Below are 23,294 nucleotides of genomic sequence, written 5' to 3'. Positions count from 1 at the left end.
CAAATAATCAAACAGTCAAATAATCACACATTCTAAAAATATTTCATTATAAAAATTAATTAAAATCAAATTGATGGCAACCGATTAAGCAAAATTCTGTGCAGGTTGCCAGAGGAGGGCAAAACTAACATAACTGGATCTACTCTTCAGTATGCAACAAATCAAGCAACAGAAAGCTACTCAATGACAGAATAAAAGCCGGGCTTTACAGATACCAACCTCTTCTGAAACAAATTCCTTATTCATCTCAAACTAGTTTAAAGCCATTACTTCACTTTGACAGTGTGCATCAAAATGCTATCCTGCTCTTCAGGTTATCAGGGTGACATAACCACTGGAAAAAGCTTTCTGAACAAGTAACTGTCTAATAAAACTTCCCACACCTCAAACAGTGATAGGGCAATTGTATGCATGTCTGCTCAGAAGCCAATCTCACAGTATTCAATTGAACTTACTCCCAGGCAGCTGTGTACAGCATAGCAGCTTCAGCTATTTTTTTACATAGGAGTATCCCTTATAAGCATTGTTAGTATGGGGCAAGGAGCTTTAAGAAATACACAACGTTATGTATTAAATTAAATGGCGGGTATTGTTTTTTCTTTAGTCATAACTGCTGTGTGCAATTTGTTGTTAGCCATGTGAATAGAAAAACAAAACAGAAGTCAAGATAGAGATCTGCCTCTCTCCATAAGGAATGTGAAGCCATAAAAGGTAGCTCCCAACAGAGGACAAAAAAAAGCTGATGAAAACTTAGCAGCATGTAGGTGATAAACTTGTGTTTGACCTCGTTTCTAGAATTCCAAGGCACCTCCAAAGCTCAGAATGGCTGCAAATGAGCTACACAGGCTTCCTCAGATACAGAAGGAAGGTGGAAGGCTCATACCTGCGATGGAAGTGGAGTTGAGGTCCTCCAAAGTAGCAAAAACTCACTTTGCTTCCAAACAGCTCTGAAGTCTAGCACGGTCAGAGATGGGACCCTGCAGTCCCCACCTCTGCAGAAGGGAAGCATGGGCAGCAGCCACAAACTCTGGCTGGCTGCCAAGTGAGGCCCTAAAACTAAGTCCTATTATGCAATTACTATATACTAAAGCAGCAGGCAAACTTGACTACACCACCCCAGGAGTCACTAAAAGGTGAATGTTTTGCTTAATCGCTTCCTGAAAAGAACTATTTTACCCCCTCCCTACAAGTTCTATTCTGCCTTAACAGAGATCCCACGCTCCACATCCATCCTTTCATATTGTCCTCATTCTCATCAGAAGTTTACTTTTTCCAAGCAAACACTTCCTTCTCTTGATAAAAGATGGTCTAGGCAGGAAAGAAGTTCCACAACACCAGGCTATTGACTACTACAGCCTGATGGTCCAGGCAGCAATCCAACCAATTAAAGTACCACTGATTCCTGGTACAACCTCCAGCAGTTCTCTCCATGGCCATGGCTCCCCCATCCTCCACTTTCCTACCCCAAATATAGTGAGAAATGCCAGGCGTGAGATTGGTTTTTGGAGCATTACATCAGCATTCTGAGAGCTTCACGGCCATTGAACATGCACCTGCAGACCTTGGTTTATATACTGAAGAGTTATTCCCTCCAAAGACGCCCCCTGAACAGAATAAAGCACTGACCTTCTACCAAGGTGCTGACAGCCATGAGGGCATCTTCTTGGACACCTCCTGACCCTGCTGTGCTTTGGAACATCCTCAAGAGAGATGCCATCACCACATCTGAGATCTGCAAAGCATCTTGGTGCTGCACTTTGCGAAGGACATTCTGGGATTTTGGTGAGAAAAGGAGAACTTAGACAGAGGCTCTCAGATCAGATTTTCTCCCCAGATGTCAGCCCCCCCTCCAATCCTATATACACCCCCCACACCCAGAGGTGAACAGCCATGAACTCTGCAGATTGAGTTTATCTATGTGTAAAAATATATATTAAAAAAATTAAATTCAATTTATATACCACTCTCTATCTGAAGATTTCAAGGTAGTGTTCAGCATTAAAAACCTATTTTACATAGCATAACAATAAAATACAATAAAAAATTCATAACAACCCCATTTAAAAGACCACAGATTGTTTAACGGATGAAGGCCTGGGTTAAGTGGGATGCTTTTGCTTGGCACCTAAAGACATGCAATGATGGAACCAGGTGAGCCACTCAGGGGAGAGCATTCCACAAATGGGGAGCCACCACAGAAAAGGCATGTAATGAAGAGAATCCAGTATCCGGAGTTTTCAAACTGGTACTTTACTGTTCCTTCACTGCAGAGGCTTTCTCTGGGCAATTCATTTTAGACTAGGAGTAGGTCCTGGCTGGCTTATATCTGACCTTAAAATACAACTCTGCAGCAGGAAGAATGATGGGAAATGTGCTAGCTTTAATAGGTCGCCCCTATTGTGGTACCCTCTAGATGTTGCTGGACTCCAACTCCCAACAACCCCAGCAATCTGGCCAATGGTGAGGATGATGGAAGTTGTAGTCCATAAAAATCTGTAGGGCACCATGTCAGCTACCTCAGTGCTCTCCGGTATTAATCTTCTACTGCCTCACCATCCTTCCTTAAGACACCCTTTCAATTAAGTGATGAGCTGATATTTGGACAAGGGGCACCTCCCCCAAAAGAAACATACTGTGTTCCATACCCCCTGTTAAGATATTTCTAGGCAGCCTTCTTATTCAGAACTTCAAAAGAAAAGAAAAAATCTCACGTTTGAGTTACAGAAGTATTCCTGGAGACACTTGTGAAAAATCCCAACTCGTATCTGTTTTCCCTTGATCTCTCCTCACTAGCCCTCACGCTAAGTACTTTTGTATGTCCTCACGCTGCATATAAATTTAAGAACAAGTTTTTACCTGTAAAGTGGCACACAGCAAAGACTGCAGATCATTGAACTGGATTCTATCAGACGTGCTCTGGATATGGGACTGAAAAGAAGACATATATCCCAAATATCATAATTAGGAATAGCACAGTGCATCAATAATTCTATAACCAGAACAAACTCTGGTCTCTTATGATTATGTTTGGTGAAAGCCTATGTTTACATGCCAATACTGTGATTAGAGGGAGATAAACACATTTAAATCAGGGAAAAATAACCTGAATCAACCAATCATTTATTTGCATGCTGCCTTTCCAAAATTAAAAGAATTCTCAAGGCAGCTTACAAAATATGTACACTTTGAAATCCCACTGCAGGTAGCAAGTGGCTCTTATATTCCAGTCTTTGTACATACTAAGCCCCCTCCCCCAAAATTGATAGGTGAACTTTGCAGGAAATGATAGAAAGCATGTAAGAAGACACAAAGAACTACCTCCACTATCACTGCAAAGTTATATTACTACTCCATTCGGCACTACTCATCTGTTGGGGCACACATCAACACTTTTTTGCCATCCAGCTAACCTCCATTTGGAGCACTTGCTGTAGCCGTTCCATAATGACTAAAGTTGTCTTCTGAACAGCAGGGTAACAGTCCTTGGCACTGTTTTTCACTATTTCCATCAGAGCTTCATAAGCAGCACTCCTTAGGTTATTCTGGTGTCCATCAGGCCTGAAGTAGAAAGAAAAAGATTGCTTTTAACCACCTAGAGAACACAATTCAAGTTAAATGCTAACCATCATGGCATGATTTAACTTTTGTCCACCTCTCTACCAGCATAACTGAAATGTGGTTAGCAACACCATTAAAGGCAGATCAAACTGAAAGAAACGGGAAGAGCCAAGCAGGCAACAAATGTGGTTAATTGGGCACTCTGGCCATGCTCAATCTTTCCTTTGCCATAAGGGTCTTTTAGGAAAAAGGGGCTCTTCTGGTTGGCACAGGTACCACTGCCTGGCAGGGGTGGCCAGAGTGCTTTTATCCTCACTTCTACAATTCCACTATTTCAGAAAGTCTGCTCCACTTACCTGTGGGGAGGAGTTGCAGTGGACTGCGTAGCCACCCCCTCTCCTCCGGGGGATGAAGTCCCGTGTTGCCCGGGGGATCCCGGCCACATCATCGCCAGCCAGCCAATCTGGTGGCTGGGGGGGGGGGGGGGCATGGCCGGGAACATTTAAGCAGTCAACTCAGCCAATTATTTTTTGAAGTATAAAGCATGATCATAGCTCAATCCAGAAATAGGCTGAAAGCCCATAAAGTACTTTCAGGTTGCAGGGTGTGATGAGAGTGGCAGTCCAAAAACATATGGAGGGCACAAAGTTGGCAAAAACTGCTGTACATTACATAAATGGGCAAGACAAGGTATTTTAAAAGACCATATTAAGGGGTAGATATGCACGGGTGGCGCTGTGGGTAAAAGCCTCAGCGCCTAGGGCTTGCCGATCGAAAGGTCGGCGGTTCGAATCCCCACGACGGGGTGCGCTCCCGTTGCTCGGTCCCAGCGCCTGCCAACCTAGCAGTTCGAAAGCACCCTCGGGTGCAAGTAGATAAATAGGGACCGCTTTCTAGCGGGAAGGTAAATGGCGTTTCCGTGTGCAGCTCTGGCTCGCCAGAGCAGTGATGTCACGCTGGCCACGTGACCCGGAGGTGTCTTTGGACAGCGCTGGCCCCTGGTCTCTTGAGTGAGATGGGAGCACAACCCCAGAGTCTGGCAAGACTGGCCCGTACGGGCAGGGGTACCTTTACCTTTACCTTATGTACAAGATCTCAGGTTGGCATACAATGAAAGGTTGCCAAGTCTGAGACAGCGCACAGCCAGCTAACCAAATGCTTTGACTTGCTTAAGTTTATATGATTTTGCAATCCAATTTTGCTCTAGTACTTAAGAGAAGTTAGCTACCTTTCCTCTCTGCCTGAAGTAAAATTCCCTTTTGGAACTGTGACATTATAAAACTCAAGCTTCAAGACGCCTATGCCTAGGGCTGCCCACACCCTATGCTAAGAAAACCACAGCTGTAACCAGGATATCCCATTCTGTACCAGGATATCCCATTTTCTATGAGAGAAAAGGAATTTTGCAACCTGCACAATCAATGCATGTTAAACAAACTTGCATGATTTCATATGATTCTGCATATTTTATTATTTTACAGAAAACCCTGCTGCTTCTGCTAGTCATATGTAAGGGCAAAGAGCCTGAGAGGGATGCAGCAGAAACTTATTCAGTCACTCTGACTTCTGAAATTGTGAATACACTGTGCACACGGCATTGTGCATAACTGTGCAACAATGTGCATTTTATGTATATGTGTGTGTATGAACGCCAACTTCTTTTTAGGAAGCTGCATTCTGTGCTTTTCCTGCACTCATGTGGATACATATGGTTCAACCTCTATGGAAGTTTACTGATATTTTGCCTTAACCAGGTTTTACTAGGCCTACCTTCTCAACAGAAATATCTAAGGAGTTTGAAGCTGTGGGTTAAACCGCAGAGCCTAGGACTTGCTGATCAGAAGGTCAGCGGTTCAAATCCCCACCACGGAGTGAGCTCCCATTGCTTAGTCCCAGCTCCTGCTAACCTAGCAGTTTGAAAGCACGTCAAAATGCAAGTAGATAAACAGGTACCGCTCTGGCGGGAATGTAAACGGCATTTCCGTGTGCTGCTCTGGTTTGCCAGAAGCGGCTTAGTCATGCTGGCCACATGACCCAGAAGCTATACGCCGGCTCCCTTGGCCAATAAAGCGAGATGAGCGCCGCAACCCCAGAGTCGGTCATGACTGGACCTAATGGTCAGGGGTCCCTTTACCTTTTTACAAAAGGGCAACGGCTCACAGCCTACAGGCTTCATTACCTGTCAGTGGTCTCTAATAGTTTCTGAACTATTAGTTCAAATGATGAGGATAAGCAGTATGTTGCAGGCTCCTCCTGATCATCAGCCACGTCAGCAGCTTCATAAGCAGCTTCTGCCAAACTAGAGAAAGCCTGAAAGACAGCAGATGTCAACAGCTTAGAAGGAGCACACTGTTTCAGAAAAGCATGTTCCGCTAGCAGACAATCATTTTCATTTGAATCTGACTCCATGCACCTCTCCTTTGCTTCCCTTATCCCCATTACAGTGGTACCTCGCAAGACGAATGCCTCGCAAGACGAAAGTTTTTCCTTTTTTGAGTTGCTTCGCAAGACGATTTTCCCTATGGGCTTGCTTCGCAAGACGAAACGTCTTGCGAGTTTGTTTCCTTTTTCTTAAAACCGTTAATACCAGGGTGCATCCGTGCTTCGCAAGACGAAAAATCTGCAAGACGAAGAAACTCGCAGAACGAATTAATTTCATCTTGCGAGGTACCACTGTATATAAAATCAAATTAAAACAGTAGTCACCACAACTTAGAATCACCACAAGTTCTAAGTGGTTTCCTGCCCCACTGGCTGAACCAGGTGTGCATTGTACAAAACCTAAACACAAAGTCACTTCCCAATATTGCACCAATAAAAGCAACACAACCCCACCACTTTGACTCCGCACAGCTGCTGCTTCCCAAATACTAGTCATTTTCTTCTGATGAAGCCTCACCACAGAAAAAGGATTCTGTCTTACCCAGCATACATTGGAGGCCACTCTAGGCTCTGCACCCAAGCCTTCAATTAGACACTGCAACAGTGGAGCGAGGTAAATATCGTTTATGGCTGCTTCCGGAAGCAGCTCGCAGATCCGACCCACAGTCCATGCAGTTGTATCTCTTACTACTACACTGGGGTCCTTCATTAATTCTATTAGGGTAGGCATAGCCTGGAAGAGAAATGGATAATTAAGAAGTCAATACTCTTTATTTTATATTTATATAATGCCTTTTAGATAGTTGGTGAAGGGACATTCTTTCTGATTTTGCGGCGGTAAGGGAACAAGCTGTTCTTCTCTGGTCAATAGCTCATCTTGCCATGGTATTCTTTTTGGGGAGGAATATAAAACTTCCCTGTGGCTCTTGTCCCTCTGGCCGGTGACACACCAGTGTACTATTCCCTCATTTCTACAGTCTCAGGGCAACAAACATTACCACCTTTTCTACCAAAAATAAAGAAAGTCCATACAGTATTTCCTACTGTCAGACATGACTCATGATCTACACAGAAATGCACACAATGTGTAGCTTATTTATGTTCCTCAGGGCCTTTGACTTTTGTAGAAAGGCACACCTGGTAATTAAAGGGAATCTGAAGCAAATTGTCTTGCTGTTTGTTGATGTCTTGTTTGTTGTTTGTTGACGTCTCATATACAAGAGCCAAGGTCTATTGAATTGTTATACTGATTCTTTTTTTATTATGCCACCTGTGACAAATGTGTTTGGTTTATATTGCTATGATTTGGTCTTTTATGGGTTATTTCAGAATGCATTTGTAAGATTGTTTCATTGTAATAAAATGTTTTTTTTTAAAAAAAAAAACACACCACATTTTTACTGGTGACCAAGGACCACATATGGCCCCTATGTAGATCCTACCTCACAAAGTGCAGTGAGATGTTTTCTAGTCAAATCTAAGCAACTGGACAAATGGACAAGCCAATGCCAATACTATGTGTGCCCTCGTGGCTCCAAAGTTCAAGCCCCCCCCCCCGCACTACTGCAACATCTTACCTGAATAACAAGGGGTTTGAGCTGGTTGGGCTCTGGTCCTTCCAAAATGCATCCAAATGCCATGACTGCAGCATCTCTATATCGCCAGTCTGGGTTTTTTATGTGTTCTTTGATGAAGGGCAGAACATGAGGAACAATGTCATCTTCACAACAAGTGGCCAGGAGCATGAGGCAGACCCCGGCAGCTTTGCAGGGGTTCCAGTCATCATCATCGTCATTCTCATCCTAAGGTGAAAGGGACAACACCCAAATCAATCTCTGTTGGACTACCTAAGCAAGGCATGACATTTTTGAAACTAGTAGGTAGAACTGAGAATCCAGGCCAAAGCAAACTACAGTCGTCCCTTGGCTCCCAAACGTCTTGGTATTCGGACATTTTGGCTCCTGATCACTGCAAACCCTAAAGTGAGTGTTCTGGTTTGCAAACGTTCTTTGAAACCCAAATGTCCAATGGGGCTTCTGCGGCTCCTGATTGGCTGCAGGAGCTTCCTGCAGCCAATCAGAAGCCATGCTTGGGTTTCCAAATGTTTGGAAGTTGAACAGACTTCTGGAACGGATTCTGTTCGACTTCCAAGGTACGGCTGAGTCAATTTCACAAAGCAAAAAAAATGTTGGTTACCACACACATGAAGCAATGTTGACTACTTTCCCAGTAGAAACTGGAAAGCTACTTTATAAACAGAGCACTCTTGTGGTAACTGCTCTATACAGTGCAAGTAATATTTTTAATATTACGAAGAAGCTTAATTTGAACCGAAAAGACCCATTGCCTATACACAATCCTCCTGAATCTCCCATTTTGTAGTTTTTAATTAAAAACTCAGATGTAACAGCTTAATATAAAAGAGTAGCATATACTAAGGGACAGCTTCAGGTCAACAAAACTGAAGTATTACTTATGTGTTTGCTAGAAATAAAAAGTTTTTGAGAAGCGCAAGACACCTCCTGGTCCACTGATGGACATTTGTTGGGGACTGAAACCGGGAAAAGGGTGGGTGGAGTCTGGGAATCCAAAAGGTATATAATTATAACTTGTTCTGTTTTTATTTTGTTCTGGTATTTGTATGGAAATTGGGAAAGTCGTGGAAGGGAAATTTTGGTCGACTTTAGGAAAATATTTAAGAATGAATAATGAGGTATAAGTATTGATGTTTAGGTTTGGATAAGTCAAAACTGGTTTTTAAAATGGTTTTAAATTAAATGAAAATAAGGTTTGCAAAAATAAATTGAGGAAATGGAAGAAAGAAGAAAAGTAAAATAACAACATGTTAGAATAAATTATTAAGTTAAAGTTGAGAAATAAGTGAAGGACTTGCTGAGCTGATAATTTAAATTGGAATACAAAAAGGGGAGGTGTGAGGAGGTTTGAGAAATAAGTTAAAAGAAAATAAGTAATTGAAATTTTATGTGTTTTTAATTGTTTTTAAGTTTTGGATTTTTGTAACTTTTTGTCTATTTTTGTTTTTGTGTGGTTTTTGAAAATGCTAATAAACATTCATTTAAAAAAAAAAAGACACCTCCTGGTCCAGCCCTGAGCAGAGCGTTCATTCAAAGAGACTGCCTCCTATTGGATGGAGTGGAGAGCACTCAAGAGTTCTGAGCCTCTATATGGCAACAAGTAGAGGGGGTGGGACATTGCTGATGAGTAGAGTGAATGCAATCTCACCACAGACCAAAGACTGCCATGGCTATTTCAGAGACCTTGTACAACAGCAAGTCATAGGAAAAGGCAGTCCTCTGTAGAATGGGGGACATTATTTTGTTAAGACCACACTATTATTTTCAGGGGAGCAGGATATATTCCAACGCTGTTCCTTCAAACTTACAAGAACTGCTGCCACAGGCCCTTAACCACACTAACAGTGCACAGTGACGCAGGCATACCCATCACTTACCTGTTTGGTCAGTGTCTGCGTGAGAATTGGGACAAGGTACTGAAGTGCACCCTTGGCATAGAATTTGCTGGTGTGCTCCGGTGGCTTTCCTTGCTCTGCTGCCTAAAAACAAAACCCACACACATTTCCATTAGTTTCAATCATCCATTTGAAATTGGCTTGCTTAATTGAAACTTTAAATACCACCTGGGCTCTCTGAAGATCACTTAAGCCCAGTTCACATATCATATTAAACCACTGTTTAAAACTAAGAAAACCTGCTCACATCCCCCTCACAAACAAAACAAGCCAGAGTCTGGGTTGCCATGCTGTCTGGACATGGGCTTATCATTTTCGCTGAACAAGTGGTAAGTCAAAACCAAATCTTGGTTGCTGCTTGTAGTTTGGAAGGAAATGTATGATCTGGTCATGCCCTATAAGTGAGCCTATTCTGGCCAGAAGTCATTGTTCGTGTTAACGTGATCCTAGGAAAATCACTAAAAATCTCAAGATGCTCACATTACATTCAATTATATCCCAGTGCTACGGATCTTGATGGTGAGGCAATGTAATAGGACTTTGTGTATCCTCTTGGTGGCTAAAAGTGTGATCTACACTGGAAGGAATAGGTGCCCCCATCTCCAAAATGCTCAGGGGTCAGAGGACTTATTTACTCTTGCAGCATACAAAAAAGGAGTCTTCAGCAGGTGACACAAAGATACCAAGCACCCAGAAATCTGGATCTGCACCTTGAAATATTTGCATGCGGTATATTCCTAGTAGGCACTACCAAAGCCTACCCCCTCCCTCTTCCCCCAAACCTCCTTCCCCCTGCAAGTATTGTTCTGTTTATATTTGCAGGCGGCAACCAATCTGTGCAGGGGTAACATTCTTCATTCTTGGGCACTTTGGCGGGGCAAACATAAGCCCCCCTTGCCCCCCTTTCCGGGTTGCTGCAATGCGCCATCACTTATCAATTGGACACTTGTAGATCACTTATTGCTTGTACTTTAAGGTATAACACTGCACTACAAATGGTTATCTTTATTTTTGGGTCCAGCAATATCCTCTTAAGCAGGACATACGGTAACCCCTGTCTCCTTCAAAGCTAATAGCACCTCCTGCTCTTAGGAAAGTTCGGTCTCAGCGTTATAGGTCGTCGCATCACTTTAGTCAGAGTGGTGCATGGTGTCTCATCATGGACCGAAGGCTGCTACAGAAAGTTAGAACTGTCACCCCCTGATCACTCACCTCTGACGCCTCAATAGCGAGGTCCATTTCTTCATCACAGACATTTGACCAGAACTCAATTCCTTGTAGAGCTACCTCATCAATGTCACTTTTCATAGCTTCAATTGTGATCTTTGGAGAGGGAGAGAGAGAAGGCATTTGAGATCATTGTTGCTGCTTTACTAAAGCAACGCACCTACAGTAAGTACCTACACTTCCGTTCTTGATTCCCAGGCTTGAATACTCACAGCAAAAAGTGCAGGACCCATATACGTCTCCATGTACTGATAATAGAGGGACATAATCTTCACCAAGTTCTGTAAGGCAGCTACTCGCACCTAAAGGCAAATAAAAAGACAGAACCCATTACCTCCATGGATGCTTTGTGGAAGCAAAAAAAAGCTTATTGTTGCACCAGTTAAACCAGTGGAACATGGATCCCCAAAAAATCTGCAGTTAATACTGCATTGGTTGACCAAGCAGCAATTCATGGTCTGCTTCCCAATTCTAAATGGGGAAAAAAACTACTGGGAGACTGGAACAAAAGGAGGAATGTAAAGCATTTTGCACATTGTACCAGAGAAATAGCCTTCCTATGGTATTTTTAATAAGCGTCATAGTAATGAAAACGTGAGCCTTCCTAGCTATGAAAAATAACCATTGAAGTCGACCATAGTATCACTGCAGTGAATTAAAAGCAGCAATGCCACAAGCTTTGCCATTTTGCCAGGGTTCTTCTCACAGCATTCTGAAAAGGCTTGGAAGAAAGGCAATCTGCCTTACTCTAAAGCACCCATTCTTATGGAATGCCTACACAGCCAAGCTCTTTAAATGCTCGTTTTCTATCATTTTTCAAGACACGATTACTTTGTCACAACCCAGGACGATTTCCCACAAGACTGCTTTGTCACAACACCGGGGAAGAACATTGCCGCAGGGCATCACTTCAAAATGCTCGTGTGAATCATACTCGGTTATGGACAAATAAGTACAATCATTTGCCAAGCAACAATTTAACGCGTTGAGGATTTGATGTATTGAATCTATTGGTAAGCTAGTGATCCTGCCAAGTGGCAAGGAGAAATTGATGACTCCCAATTTCCTCCTCCAGACTTCCAACCAGCTGCAGAATTCACTGTTTGGCAGGAAGGAAGCTACCATGTAACAACCACTTGATAACCTATGTGTGCGACCTGTTGGAAGCTGCCTTAAAGATAGATGACAAGTATCAAGTAAACAATTAAGAATGCTAGCAGGATTGACTTAATAAGACTTGTAATGATGAAAATTATACCTTTTTACATATTTTTTAAAAAATTGTAATTGGAAATGATGAAACGTAATCAGGAAGAAGTACAAAATAAAATAAAATGACAAAATAAAAATTAAAGTAACCATAAGACGGGAGGGGCAGAAGTCGACTAGCTCATATGAGCAAAAATAATGTGAAAATGAAGATGTTTAAATATTGTAAAATGAAAACTTAATAAATATTATAGATATATATAAAGATGACTTGATCAAGTATAGCTTATTTTGTTCCTATGGTGAATTATCAGATGCATTCACCTTATATTTCATAATAATGCTGCAGACAAAGCACCAAAAAGCTTTCCCCAAAGGCAAGGAGTCTTGTGCTAGTGCTCAATGCAGCACATCCCCTCCAGTGGCCTCTTGGAACCAGCAGGGTTGCAGCCTGCATAATTACGGGGCCACATGACCTCCGTATCCGCAGTCTGTTAGGACAATCACCATAACTGAAGTTACGAGAATAGACAAAGGTTCACAATCAGACCCATTCCCAGTAGACAGCCAATCGTGGTAATGAGGCAGCCACATATACTCAGGAGAGATCCAACTGCAAAACCCAACACCGCAATTCACAAGAGGTATGAACCAATGACTTATTAGCTGCCAGAGCTGAAAATGGAAGCATGATCCGGATTACTGCTATATAGCAGCACTGCTATTCCACCTACTTACCAGCTTCTGAGCAGCATCTGGCTGTCACAGCTGGAAACAGAATGATGGGCTAGACAGACCTTTGATAACAACTGGCAAGCATCACCTCTGCAGGTGTAGATCATGTTTGCTTGCAACTGAAACAAAGCTTTGCATCCCTAGCATTATACTTAACTCATTTGTGTTCCTCTCCCCAATTGTTCAATTATGTTGCTAAATCGTATTGCTTCTTGCTGATGAATGGCAAAAATGTCACCTCTTGAAGTCCCCTCGGCTAAAACTGTGGTCCATGCTCTGGCCATCTCCTGCCTTTACATTCCTTTTCTCTGACCTGCCTGCATCAACCCTCCCACCTCTACCCAAAACGCCACTGCTGATATCATTCGTTTCTCCCATTGCTCAGACCACATCAAGCCCCTCCTCAAATCTCTCCAAGCCTTTTAACCCGCATCTCCAACTGCAACCTATCTTAAGGGTGCACAATGGGATTTGCTCACATTAATACTTTGCCTACCCAGATGTCCTTTCCCCATTCTTCGGTTGTCTGCGCCACTGTCAATTTAGATTGCAAGTTCCTTGGGGACAGATACATGTCTTTTGTTTTGTGTACACAACTCTAAAGCACCACATATATTGATTATCTTGATTAAAGGACAATTAAAAACAGGATTATTTGAAGACATTTCTCATGCTCGTTTTGGAGAAAAAAGTATGCTCTGACTAGTTCCATAATACCAGGACCAGGGCTAGAAACTGAGATATGAAAGCTAGGAGCTAAATGGCACCTTAAACCTAGGTTATAGGCGCAACAATGGAGTGTCTAGCCACGCTTTTTTATAACAAGAATACAAAGTTGAAAATGAATGAACGGCAGCTAAAATATTATGTTCATTTTTCACATGATCTAGTCCTACCCCCGCCCACCCCCTAATATTCTTAAGAGGGTCTCTTCTCCAGTCTTCAGAGAGTAGCTGGAAGTGGGGAGGCAGAAAAAGGTCCTCCTTTCCTTCCACTCTGCAGTGTTAATCTGAAATTTTAGGTGCAGTACTGCGTCCAGAGCTCTGAAACTGTTCACGCTAATGAAATTTCCTGTCGCAAAATGCACCTAGAGCAGTGGGAGTTTTGAACACCGACCAGAACTACTACCAGTTACTATTGACAACAGTTTAGGACTTAACTTACCCTTGTATCCGGACACTGTGTTGCTTCACAGACTACTTGCATAATAAAGTGCCTTTCAGACTGGAAATAGGGAGAGAGAAGAGAGAAACACAGATGATTTAGGACTGGAAGTTTCAAAGCTTCCTGGCAATAAAGTATTTTGTTTCAAAAATAAAACAGTGTACTACAACACTGACAATTTCAGTTTTTCTTGCCAGCTGTGGTTCTCAATATACGGGCAACCCACCAGTGAAGCATAGACAATGGTCAGAAAAGGCTCAAACTCTTGCATGCTTAGGGCATAAATTATTGCCTCTTCCTAACGACAGCTTTGACAAACAGGTCAGCCACTATTGTCACCTATACGCAATATGCTTATACAAAAAGAAAGCTGAGGGTATCATGATCAAATATGTTTTGACTTGTGTTCATTTAAGTCAAGGACCACATTAAAAAACTGCAGGATATAAAGCAAATCAGGGTTTCATCACTCTGCTTTCCACATGAAAAGGTTGCCTCTGACATTTGGTCACTCTGGTTTCTTTTCCCAGTAATTATTTGAGTTTTTTAATATAATAGGCTAGAAATAAGTTTTTTTAAACTAAGACTTGCTAAAAACAGGACTTCTCATTTTCACAAAATAGAAAAGGGTAGACTACTAAGTACCAACTGACTCCGCAAGATTTAAAAAACCCCAATTGTCTTCCCAGAACACTGCAGTTATTTCTATTTTTTAAGCGGCTAATTAAGTAGTTTAATTCTTAATCTTTACGTTTTCTGGTAAAGTTAGATACCAAAAGGTAAGGAAGATTACTTCAGCAATTATTCCTCGGGTGTAGAAAACTGAAATAAATGATTTGCACCCATTCGGAGAGGTTCTCTCGTTCTTTCCGAAAGCAAGGATTACAGAGCTGCATTTAGGCTACCTGAGAACTTCCTTCCATGCCTCAACCAATTAAAAGAAGGGGGGCCCCTAAAACCTGGCCCCTGCAATCACCATTCCAGAGACAGCTTTAATGGTTTCCAAAGGCTCAGGACAGGGATGACATTGCCTGTACTGACGGATAAGCTGGTCTGTACTACTTTTCCAAAAATGCTAAAACATAGCTCTTGCCTGAAATACACTGGCAATGCCTGAGAAATTCAGCATTGCAAATTCAGACAAAGGAATTCACCCACAGGTAGTATCATACCCCAAGATGAAGAACACACAAACTAGGCTTCAGAGCACAGACTGCTTAGGAAGCAAATTGCAGGCCCTGCATACCCAGGAGACTGCTTTGCTCCCTATGTACTGAAGTGATCTCCGTCAAGGGCATGGAAGGAGGTGCTAGCTTACAAGCTGCAAAACTCTTTTACAGAGTTCCTAGAGTGCCTTCGGTAGCATATCAGTTAAAATTCACAGGAGTATTTGAGAGTTACAATTTTAGTTGATTTACTATTCACTCTTCACCACTTCAATAGGATTATGCTTCTCATAACAGGCTGCTAACACATAAATCCAAGTCTCAGCAGAAATGGGAATGCATCAAAACTCAGAGTGGTGCATGGTTTCTCATCACGGACCATGGATTTATTTCTCATGTCCCATTAGTTTCCCTCTTCAGCCACACTCACTCTCCACTGCACTAACATCTGACCACTTACCTCTTTGTCAAAATTTGCTTTGGTGAATTCCAAAGAGTTAAGGAGTGCATTGGTAGCCGCTAGCTTCACATTATTACTTGGCTCTTCTTTCCTCATGCCCTGGATAATGGCTGTCAATATCTCATTAGACTTGTCCTGAAGCTGTTCTGGATCCTAAAAACAGGAATCAAAATAAGCAAAAAATGTCAAGAGGAGATTCTTTGCCAGATCACAACCAGCATGGAGGTATCTCGCAGAACAGCTAAGCACCCAATTCACTTACGACTTCTAACCTACAGGGACAGATGTTCCATGCAAGTACAGAATAAATGCATGCCTCTTTCTCCATAACAAATGTATCTAGTTACTCTGGGTCAGCAGCATGCCTGATCTTGTAGGGAACACAAGCAAAAGTCCTCAAACATTTAGGTTCCCAGAACAGAGAATTTTTTCCTTGAAGAACAGTGGCACAGCAGAGGAAAAGGAACAAGAAGAAATTTGTGGCAAGAGGACCAGTGCAACAGAAGACTTTGGATTTGATATCCCGCCTTTCACTCCCCTTCAGGAGTCTCAAAGCGGCTAACATTCTCCTTTCCCTTCCTCCCCCACAACAAACACTCTGTGAGGTGAGTGGGGCTGAGACACTTCAAAGAAGTGTGACTGGCCCAAGGTCACCCAGCAGCTGCATGTGGAGGAGTGGGGACGCGAACCCGGTTCACCAGATTACGAGACTACCACTCTTAACCACTGCACCACACTGGCTCTAGCAGTAGGCATGGTGGAGATGGAAGTGAAGAAGAAAAAAAGAAATGAGAACCCCACCCCCCACAGCAGTCTTCCCTCTGTTGGCACACATTCACATCTACACACACTTTCTGTAAGAGCTTTCCTTCATGAAATTGTAGAACACAGATACCACGTTCTACAGATTAGTTTTTACCTTGGTGTGACAAAGTGGCAGACACACAACATAACTGATTTGGGGGATGAGCCCACCGAGTGGCAGTTCTGATTCAAATTAAGCCACTAAAGAGCAGAGCAGGTGCAGGGGGAAAAAGCAGCAGATTTTAGCACAGCAGACTCAATAGGCACTTACAATATCTTGACAAATGTAGCCGATGGCCTCCAATGTCGACTCTTTCATATGTTCTGTGCTGTGCTGATTTGTAACATTGGCTACCAGCTGCGGAATAAGTTCAGGCCACTGATTCATGGGGATTTCTGCACAGGCGATGCCAGCAACGCACTGTGATGCTGAGCTGGGCCTGTAGGTTTCTGTACCCAAGGTCTGCAAAACCTGTAAGGAGATGGGAAAGGAACAATAGATGAGGCCGCCACACTTGGAATACTGTTGGTACAAGGACAGAGGGGACTTTCAGCTATATTACTAGATCACACAGATCTTCTGGGCAAGGGACTTTCAATTTTATTATAGGATCCCAGAGGTCACCGTAAGAAATCTCTTTAAGCTGAGAAAACAATCTCACACGCCAGAGACCGAACAGATTCTTTGACTTTGAAATGAACAAGAGAAAAGTAAACTGAGAAGCAAGGTCTCAAAACACAGATGTAGATGCATGATCTGCATTCACTAAAGAATAACAGGGTGGTTGAACAAACACAACTGGGAAGAAAAGCAAAAATGCTGTATTTTTTACGTACATAATTCTTTACTTCTCGACGAGCATTGGCATCGATTGCAAGCCATCTCTGCTGGTGCTGGGCCTTAACATCAGGGTCTTTAGATGTCAGAGAGTTCTTGATCTGCAAACCAGCTGCAACTCTGGCAACCTGGCTGTTCCCTGGGTTTGCCAGCACTCTGGACAGTTCCACAAGGAAAGTGGGCTGGCCAAAAAAAGAGAGGTAAATACAATTCAGTAACTGAAGCTAGCTTGCATCTTTCCTTGAGTGAAGAAGTAGTTACACCTAAACTCTAACCTTTGCATGAATGTGACAGCATTTACAGTTGAATTTAAGGGTCAAAAACCGGAATGGAAGAATCTTACCTTTCCCAAGCTGAAAGTACATACACACCTCAATATGCAATATCATACATGTTTAGTCCTTCTTAGTAGTGATTTATATAACTGTGAAACGAATAGTGCAAGCAACCTCTGGTTACTCCTACCTTATAGATTAAGAGCTGACACACAGCAACCTGCTGAAAGTCAGTCAATGATCCCATGCTCAAGCTCATACAGTATTTGAATACATCTCTCAAGTGTCATACTCTATTGCATGGAAATTTATTTTCTGATTTCACCATTGCTGAGATAGTATGTATGACCATTGCAGCTCAAGATATTCTGCTTGAGCCAAAATGGAACAATCTTCATTTCACTCCACCCTAGTAGGGCCAACATTTTAAGGCGGCTTGTTGCAGCATTCAGACACTGCTGTCTATCCCACTTCTTGATACTACCTGAAACAAGTTGCTACATTCTGCTATATGGCAGAACCATCCCAATTCCAGTTCTCTCCTTAAGTTGCTAAGCAGATTCTTTTAGGACTAGACTACTAAAACTCAACCCAAATATGCAGAATTTCCTACAAGGTGGTACAACAGGATTGTAACAGGGTTGCAGGAGAAGGTGGACATAAGCCGTTTACATCAGGGATGGGGAACTGGAGCTATCCATCACCTGAAGTCACAATGCAGTCAGGTGACCTCTTTTTGCCCGTGCAATGTGAATTTAAACCATGCAGGCAAAAGCACTGTGCTTTCCAAGTTCTGATGAGCCTGCAAAGCTGTGTGCACAGGTATTGCAGGTGTCACCAATCAGCAGATGGTCAGTGCCTGCACTCCACCTTCCAGTCCAGCTACATCTTTACCTGCCCCACACCGATTCAGAGCAAATGGGTGTGGCTTGGCCATAACAGCCTTGCAGACCAAATGGGGAGGCCTGACAGACCTAGGCAGGAAGTTCCCCACCCCTGGGTCTGCATAGTAGATAGCAACTAAGCAAATCCACAATTACTTCTTAATACTCATGATACAGAGTCAAAATTTATACCCTCAAGTCATTAATAATAATACCAACAGAAGAAGAAGGTAAGTACAATCATATCCATCAACTGCTGTTTTGCACATGATCTTTACGGTAGGCAAATGAATGTGTGGTATCCAACCAAGTCCTATTCAAGATAGACCTACTGAAACTAATATTAGTCATGCTAACTATCTTCAGTGCAGCTACACTGAGTATGAGTAGCATTTCCACCCTATGCAAGTACACAAAGTTACTATCAATTGTGTCCTTTTTGACTCATGGGCTTTTCCAGACATCTCAGTGCTGATTGCCCTGCTGTAAAAGAAATGTGACTTCAAACTAAATCCTAGAAGTAGCTAGCAGTGGTTTTTAAAGCAGTCAATTTGGCGAAGGACACAGGAGTTGTTCTGCATGTTCAAACATGATCTCCTAATTAGGAAACTGTCACCCAAAGGTCTTCATGTGTTAATATGATGAACGAACTGGGAAATATTTAGCCAACATTCAACTATGATGGCTCTATAAAATTCTAGCAACAAACCAGGATGGGTGTTAAACTGCAATTTGCTCAAAAGCACTTGACAGATTTAAATCCCCCTTTATTTTCAGTGACACTGGAGTGCACTGGCAGACTAGTAATGGATGGCTGAAGAGAAATCATGAAAAGAAAAACAGCAAATGGTAAAGGGTAGGTTGTAGAGTTTGGATATTCGTCAAGTTTTATTTACCCAGTTTGGATGTGCAGACGGTGGGACAGCACAGGGTGGGTGGTTGAACATCCAATGGCATAAACTGCAATGCTTACTTAAGGCACATCCTCAGGCCAGTTTGATGGAGGAGCATAGCCAGGTCACAAAGATCCAGGAATCTTAGTATAGTGACACCTGAAAGCTTGGTACTGGTGTCTAGGAATCACAGACTTGTCAGTATTCCAGAGCGCTTGAGGGCTTGGGGCTGCCTATTATAATTTTTTTACTTTCTTTGTATGGAAATTACATACAAAACCATGACATATTACTAACTGCTTTTGGAAGTTTCCTCACTTTCAAAAAGTGACTTGTTATGCAGCTTGGAGGGTATCTGTTTAAAGGAAAAACAAATACAAATCCCCATGGGCATTATTCATATCTCAGCCTCTCCACCCCCATACTCTATCCACGACTGGTCCCTAAACAGCAACGTTAGAATTTTTCTCAGCTTTCCTGTAGAATCCCAATCCGTTCTCCATCTTTCAACCAATTTCCCTCATCCTACACCAGCTCAAGATGCTCTTACACAATCTCACGTATCAAGGGTCACTAATGTGGTTCCTGCAGTTGCACATGTGCACACACATGGGCTGGCACCCACAGGGTAAACACCCCCCCCAGTGAAATTAGGCACAAAAGCAGCATTCTGTTGTAGCCCATAGATGATGTTGTGTGTTTTCGGCTGTGGCATGTGTTTGTTGCCTATGATAATTTCTCCTGTTTCCAAATATGCCCACAGGCCACAAAATATTGCCAAACTCTGCCTTATACCCTGCCCTTCAATCCACCCAGTATGAACTTCCTTAGCCTGAACACGGGTGGTACAGGAAGCAAGTCTAGACATGCGGTCCACACGTCACACATGCACCTCCCATTTGGACTACGCAGGGTTATGGAATGCTTATGGCAATTCACCTCTCTCATACACAATATGAGAGAAAACTCTGAGCAGTTGTCAAGTGAGTAGATAGAAAGCAACTTGGGTAAGTGTTTATATGGCTGAAAAGGATAACTTTAGAGAGCTTAGGTGAAGAGGGATGGTTGCAATTTTGCAATGAAGCTGATCTATAGAGGGGTAAACTAAGGTTAGGATGCATTTAACCGTGTATTGTAGAACCTGACTCAGTCCTGCTCTCTGCTGTTCAGCAATCTCCTGATCCTCCTCCACCCAGTCCTAAAAAATAAAATCACACTGCATTTTATGCAGAGTGTGGAACTCTGAATTCAAGGGGCAGCGAATGTTATACTGGTAAACGGCAGTCCAGGAAGAAAACTTAAAACAATCCTAAAGTACTGCAACACAGGACTTCACCTCAGGGAGTGCAAGTAAGGCCAGAGCTACAAACTGCCTTGACAAAACAAGTTCTGAAAGCACTATTTGATTGGAAATCCTGTGTTTTATCTCATAAGATGTCCTTCCCATCTCTAACACACAAGGTTTTAAGTCTATGCTCAATTCACAGACACTAGGGGAATGTCACTGATGTCTAAAAGTTGTGATAGCACTCAATTATTAACTTATTTCTATTTGTGGCAAAGCTGGCTCCTAATCACCTAGACCTAGGTCACTTAAAATCTGTGCACTTTGCACATATGACCTGCAAATATTTTTCAGCTCTTTGCAGGACTCACAGTAAGAACAAGTATGGTGGAGCAAATAGTACACTAGACACTGAATTGAGAAACCCAGTTTCAAATCCACACAGTCATAAAGCTCACCAGTTGGTCTTGGGCCAACCACTGTCTCTCAACCCCAGGTATCTCAAATATACTGTGAGAATAGAATGGGATACCTTGTATACACTTTTGAATGAGGGTGGAATGCAACTCTGATAAATTTTTAAAATATGATGCTTTGATTGGAAGGGGGCTGCACCTTAACCAAAACATTGTGGCAAGACAGGGAGATAGCTAGGCAATGGGTCTTACATAGTTAATGTTACCTTTAACATTAATTTAAAACATGCAAGATCTTCAGGGCCAAGGGCATTCGTTACACAGCACAAGTAAATCAGCATAGCACTAAAGGAACATTTTGGTGCAGATTACCTTACACATGAACATTCTTGCTTCTTTATAACTCATGAGCTTTAACCCCAAGAAGAACATTGTCTGTCTATCCACAGGTGGTGTATGAAACCATACAAGAACATCTCAAAGTCCCTCTGTTGCTTAACTTTCAAGAGAAGCAACAGTTAGGCTATTCACAGAAACGCTACTGGGTGGCGGGAAGACACTGCTCAGGTAACACACATACGAATGTTCCCTTTGTCTTTACTCCTTTTATTTCTATTTCACTGTTACAGTGTAGAAAAAGTACAGCATGACCTCTAAAAATAGCAAGTATGTATTAACATCAAATATTTCAGTGCAAAGCAACCCACAGAACATGACCCTGCAAATTAAATAGAAACAGGGTGGATGGGGTGGAGGATTCAGGTAAGCACCTATATGGAAATTAGAACACAGCTTGTCACCTGAAGCCAAGTAAGTTATTCACTCGCCCAACAATGCCAATGCAACACATAATATGCAATTCAGAAACGATACTTCTCTGAAAGCCTCCAAGATTGCTGGAGTCAACCCAAAGCCTCAAGAGTATTCCCACAGATTTTAAAGGCAGGGGCCCAAAACATGTTAGTTATGAAGAGCCATTTAAAGGTTCTCTCAAATAATGAATGTAACGTGCAACACTACCTCAGTAATACCTGTCTAATAACTAATTGGGACATGCTACTACTGATTTCAATGTATGTTGAACAATCTTTCCTAAATATGTATGCATGTCTAAGTAGTCCATCATCTGAAACACAGGCTCATTTGCCTTTATTAAAACAAATAATCTAGGCAATGTCAATCACCTTTCCATTCAGCGTGGAGATCAACCGCTAAACTCAATACACTCATCTTAAATTGATCCAATAAAAGGCTTCAGTTACCCATTTCTCCTCTCCTACTTTCTAGAATATACAGTGAACTGAATTTTTCTTCACTGCTTTATGTGCTGTCAGTTCAAGTACATAACCTAAGCTGCATTCTACATTAGTTTAGTGGGTGACATACTCAGGACACCCACTTGGCTGTGTCCCCTTTTACAGTGTATCCCTACTTGCCTTCTTAAGCGAGGCTTTTGCATACAGAAATGAATTACTATTTCACAAAGTTTTAGAAACTGAAAAAATGTGCTGAGGGCATTAAGATACAGACCAACAACAGATTTCAAAAAAGAGTCTCGAAGAAAACGAGGAAAATAATATTTATAAAGCTTGCAAATTCAAGGGAGACGTTTTAAGAATAGCGCTATGGGGTGGAGTTGTAAAAGAATGGAAAGGGAAAGGAAAATGCAGAGAGGTTCGGAGGCCCAGCATGGCAAGCCCTAAAATTAGGGAGGGGAGCCAGTAGGGAAAAACGAAACCTAAGGTAGGCCCGCCTACGAGCACTTAGGCGGACTGGCCCGTTTCATGCAGCGGCGGCCTCCTCCTCCTCCTCCGGCTGCATCTAGCTAGCTACTCATGCCGGCTTCCCCACATGGCCGGCCCCCGCAGGCCTCATCTATCCATCCTCCTCCCCCCGCCTTTCCCTCCATGCATGCAGCGCGGCAGAGCCAAATCGCCCTCCCCTTCCTTTTCCCTCCCGCGGGCCCGGCGCGCCCTCACGATTGGGTGGCGCGACTCCCGGGAGTCTTGCCATTGGCTGCCTCCTGCATTTCCCCCTCCCTCCCCCCAAAAAGAGAGAGCGAGAGAGAAAAAGGAAAAAAAAGAGAGAAAAAAAACCCTTCAGTTAGGCTGCGCCCCTCTATGGCGGTTCGGCCTGCTATAGCTTTTTTAAAAAAAATAATAATGATAATAATAAAACACACACAGGAAGGGGATTTCGCTTTTCCAAACCCCACCCAAGGGCAGCCCAAGCCCGGTTTTTCTCTTACCAGGTTCTCGATGGCCGCCTGTTCCAGGAACTTCTGAGCTGCCTCAAGCTCGGTGCAATCTGCAGGGGATTAGGAGGACGGGAGGGGGACATACACGAGGGGGTGTCAGTGGCGACCCCCAATTCCGGCTCAGCAATAACTCCCCCATCTGCTCGCCCCTCTTTCTACTGCTTGAATCAAGGCGCTGACACCCCACACCAATCTAGAAGCGCCCACATGCTCACATTCCTACCAGGCGTCCAGCAACAGACCCCTCCCGA

At 42.8% G+C, this 23,294-nt stretch overlaps 1 protein-coding gene across 3 annotated transcripts in view; it reads right to left on the bottom strand.

The window, feature by feature from the left end:
• KPNB1 (karyopherin subunit beta 1) overlaps positions 1–23,294 on the bottom strand; it is a gene marked incomplete at its 3' end in the record, with an annotated part of 33,793 nt that overhangs the window by 8,453 nt on the left and 2,046 nt on the right. For 2 of the 3 annotated variants that reach the window (XM_083708666.1, XM_083708665.1), the window contains exons 2-15: positions 23,035–23,093; positions 17,033–17,215; positions 16,467–16,667; positions 15,392–15,544; positions 13,766–13,825; positions 10,870–10,959; positions 10,643–10,753; positions 9,413–9,514; positions 7,518–7,742; positions 6,482–6,673; positions 5,738–5,868; positions 3,411–3,558; positions 2,857–2,928; positions 1,627–1,771 (exon numbers count right to left, since the gene is read on the bottom strand). In XM_083708666.1, the coding sequence (XP_083564792.1) occupies positions 1,627–1,771; positions 2,857–2,928; positions 3,411–3,558; positions 5,738–5,868; positions 6,482–6,673; positions 7,518–7,742; positions 9,413–9,514; positions 10,643–10,753; positions 10,870–10,959; positions 13,766–13,825; positions 15,392–15,544; positions 16,467–16,667; positions 17,033–17,215; positions 23,035–23,093 (1,872 nt within the window). Of the gene's footprint in view, positions 1–1,626; positions 1,772–2,856; positions 2,929–3,410; positions 3,559–5,737; positions 5,869–6,481; positions 6,674–7,517; positions 7,743–9,412; positions 9,515–10,642; positions 10,754–10,869; positions 10,960–13,765; positions 13,826–15,391; positions 15,545–16,466; positions 16,668–17,032; positions 17,216–19,088; positions 22,659–23,034; positions 23,094–23,294 lie in introns of those variants that run through there. The other variant, XM_083708667.1, reaches the window with a different exon arrangement.

Source organism: Podarcis gaigeae, assembly GCF_964106915.1.
Source record: "Podarcis gaigeae genome assembly, chromosome: 13".
Classification (NCBI taxonomy): Eukaryota; Metazoa; Chordata; class Lepidosauria; order Squamata; family Lacertidae; genus Podarcis; species Podarcis gaigeae.
This window is presented reverse-complemented; position numbering and strand designations above follow the sequence as displayed.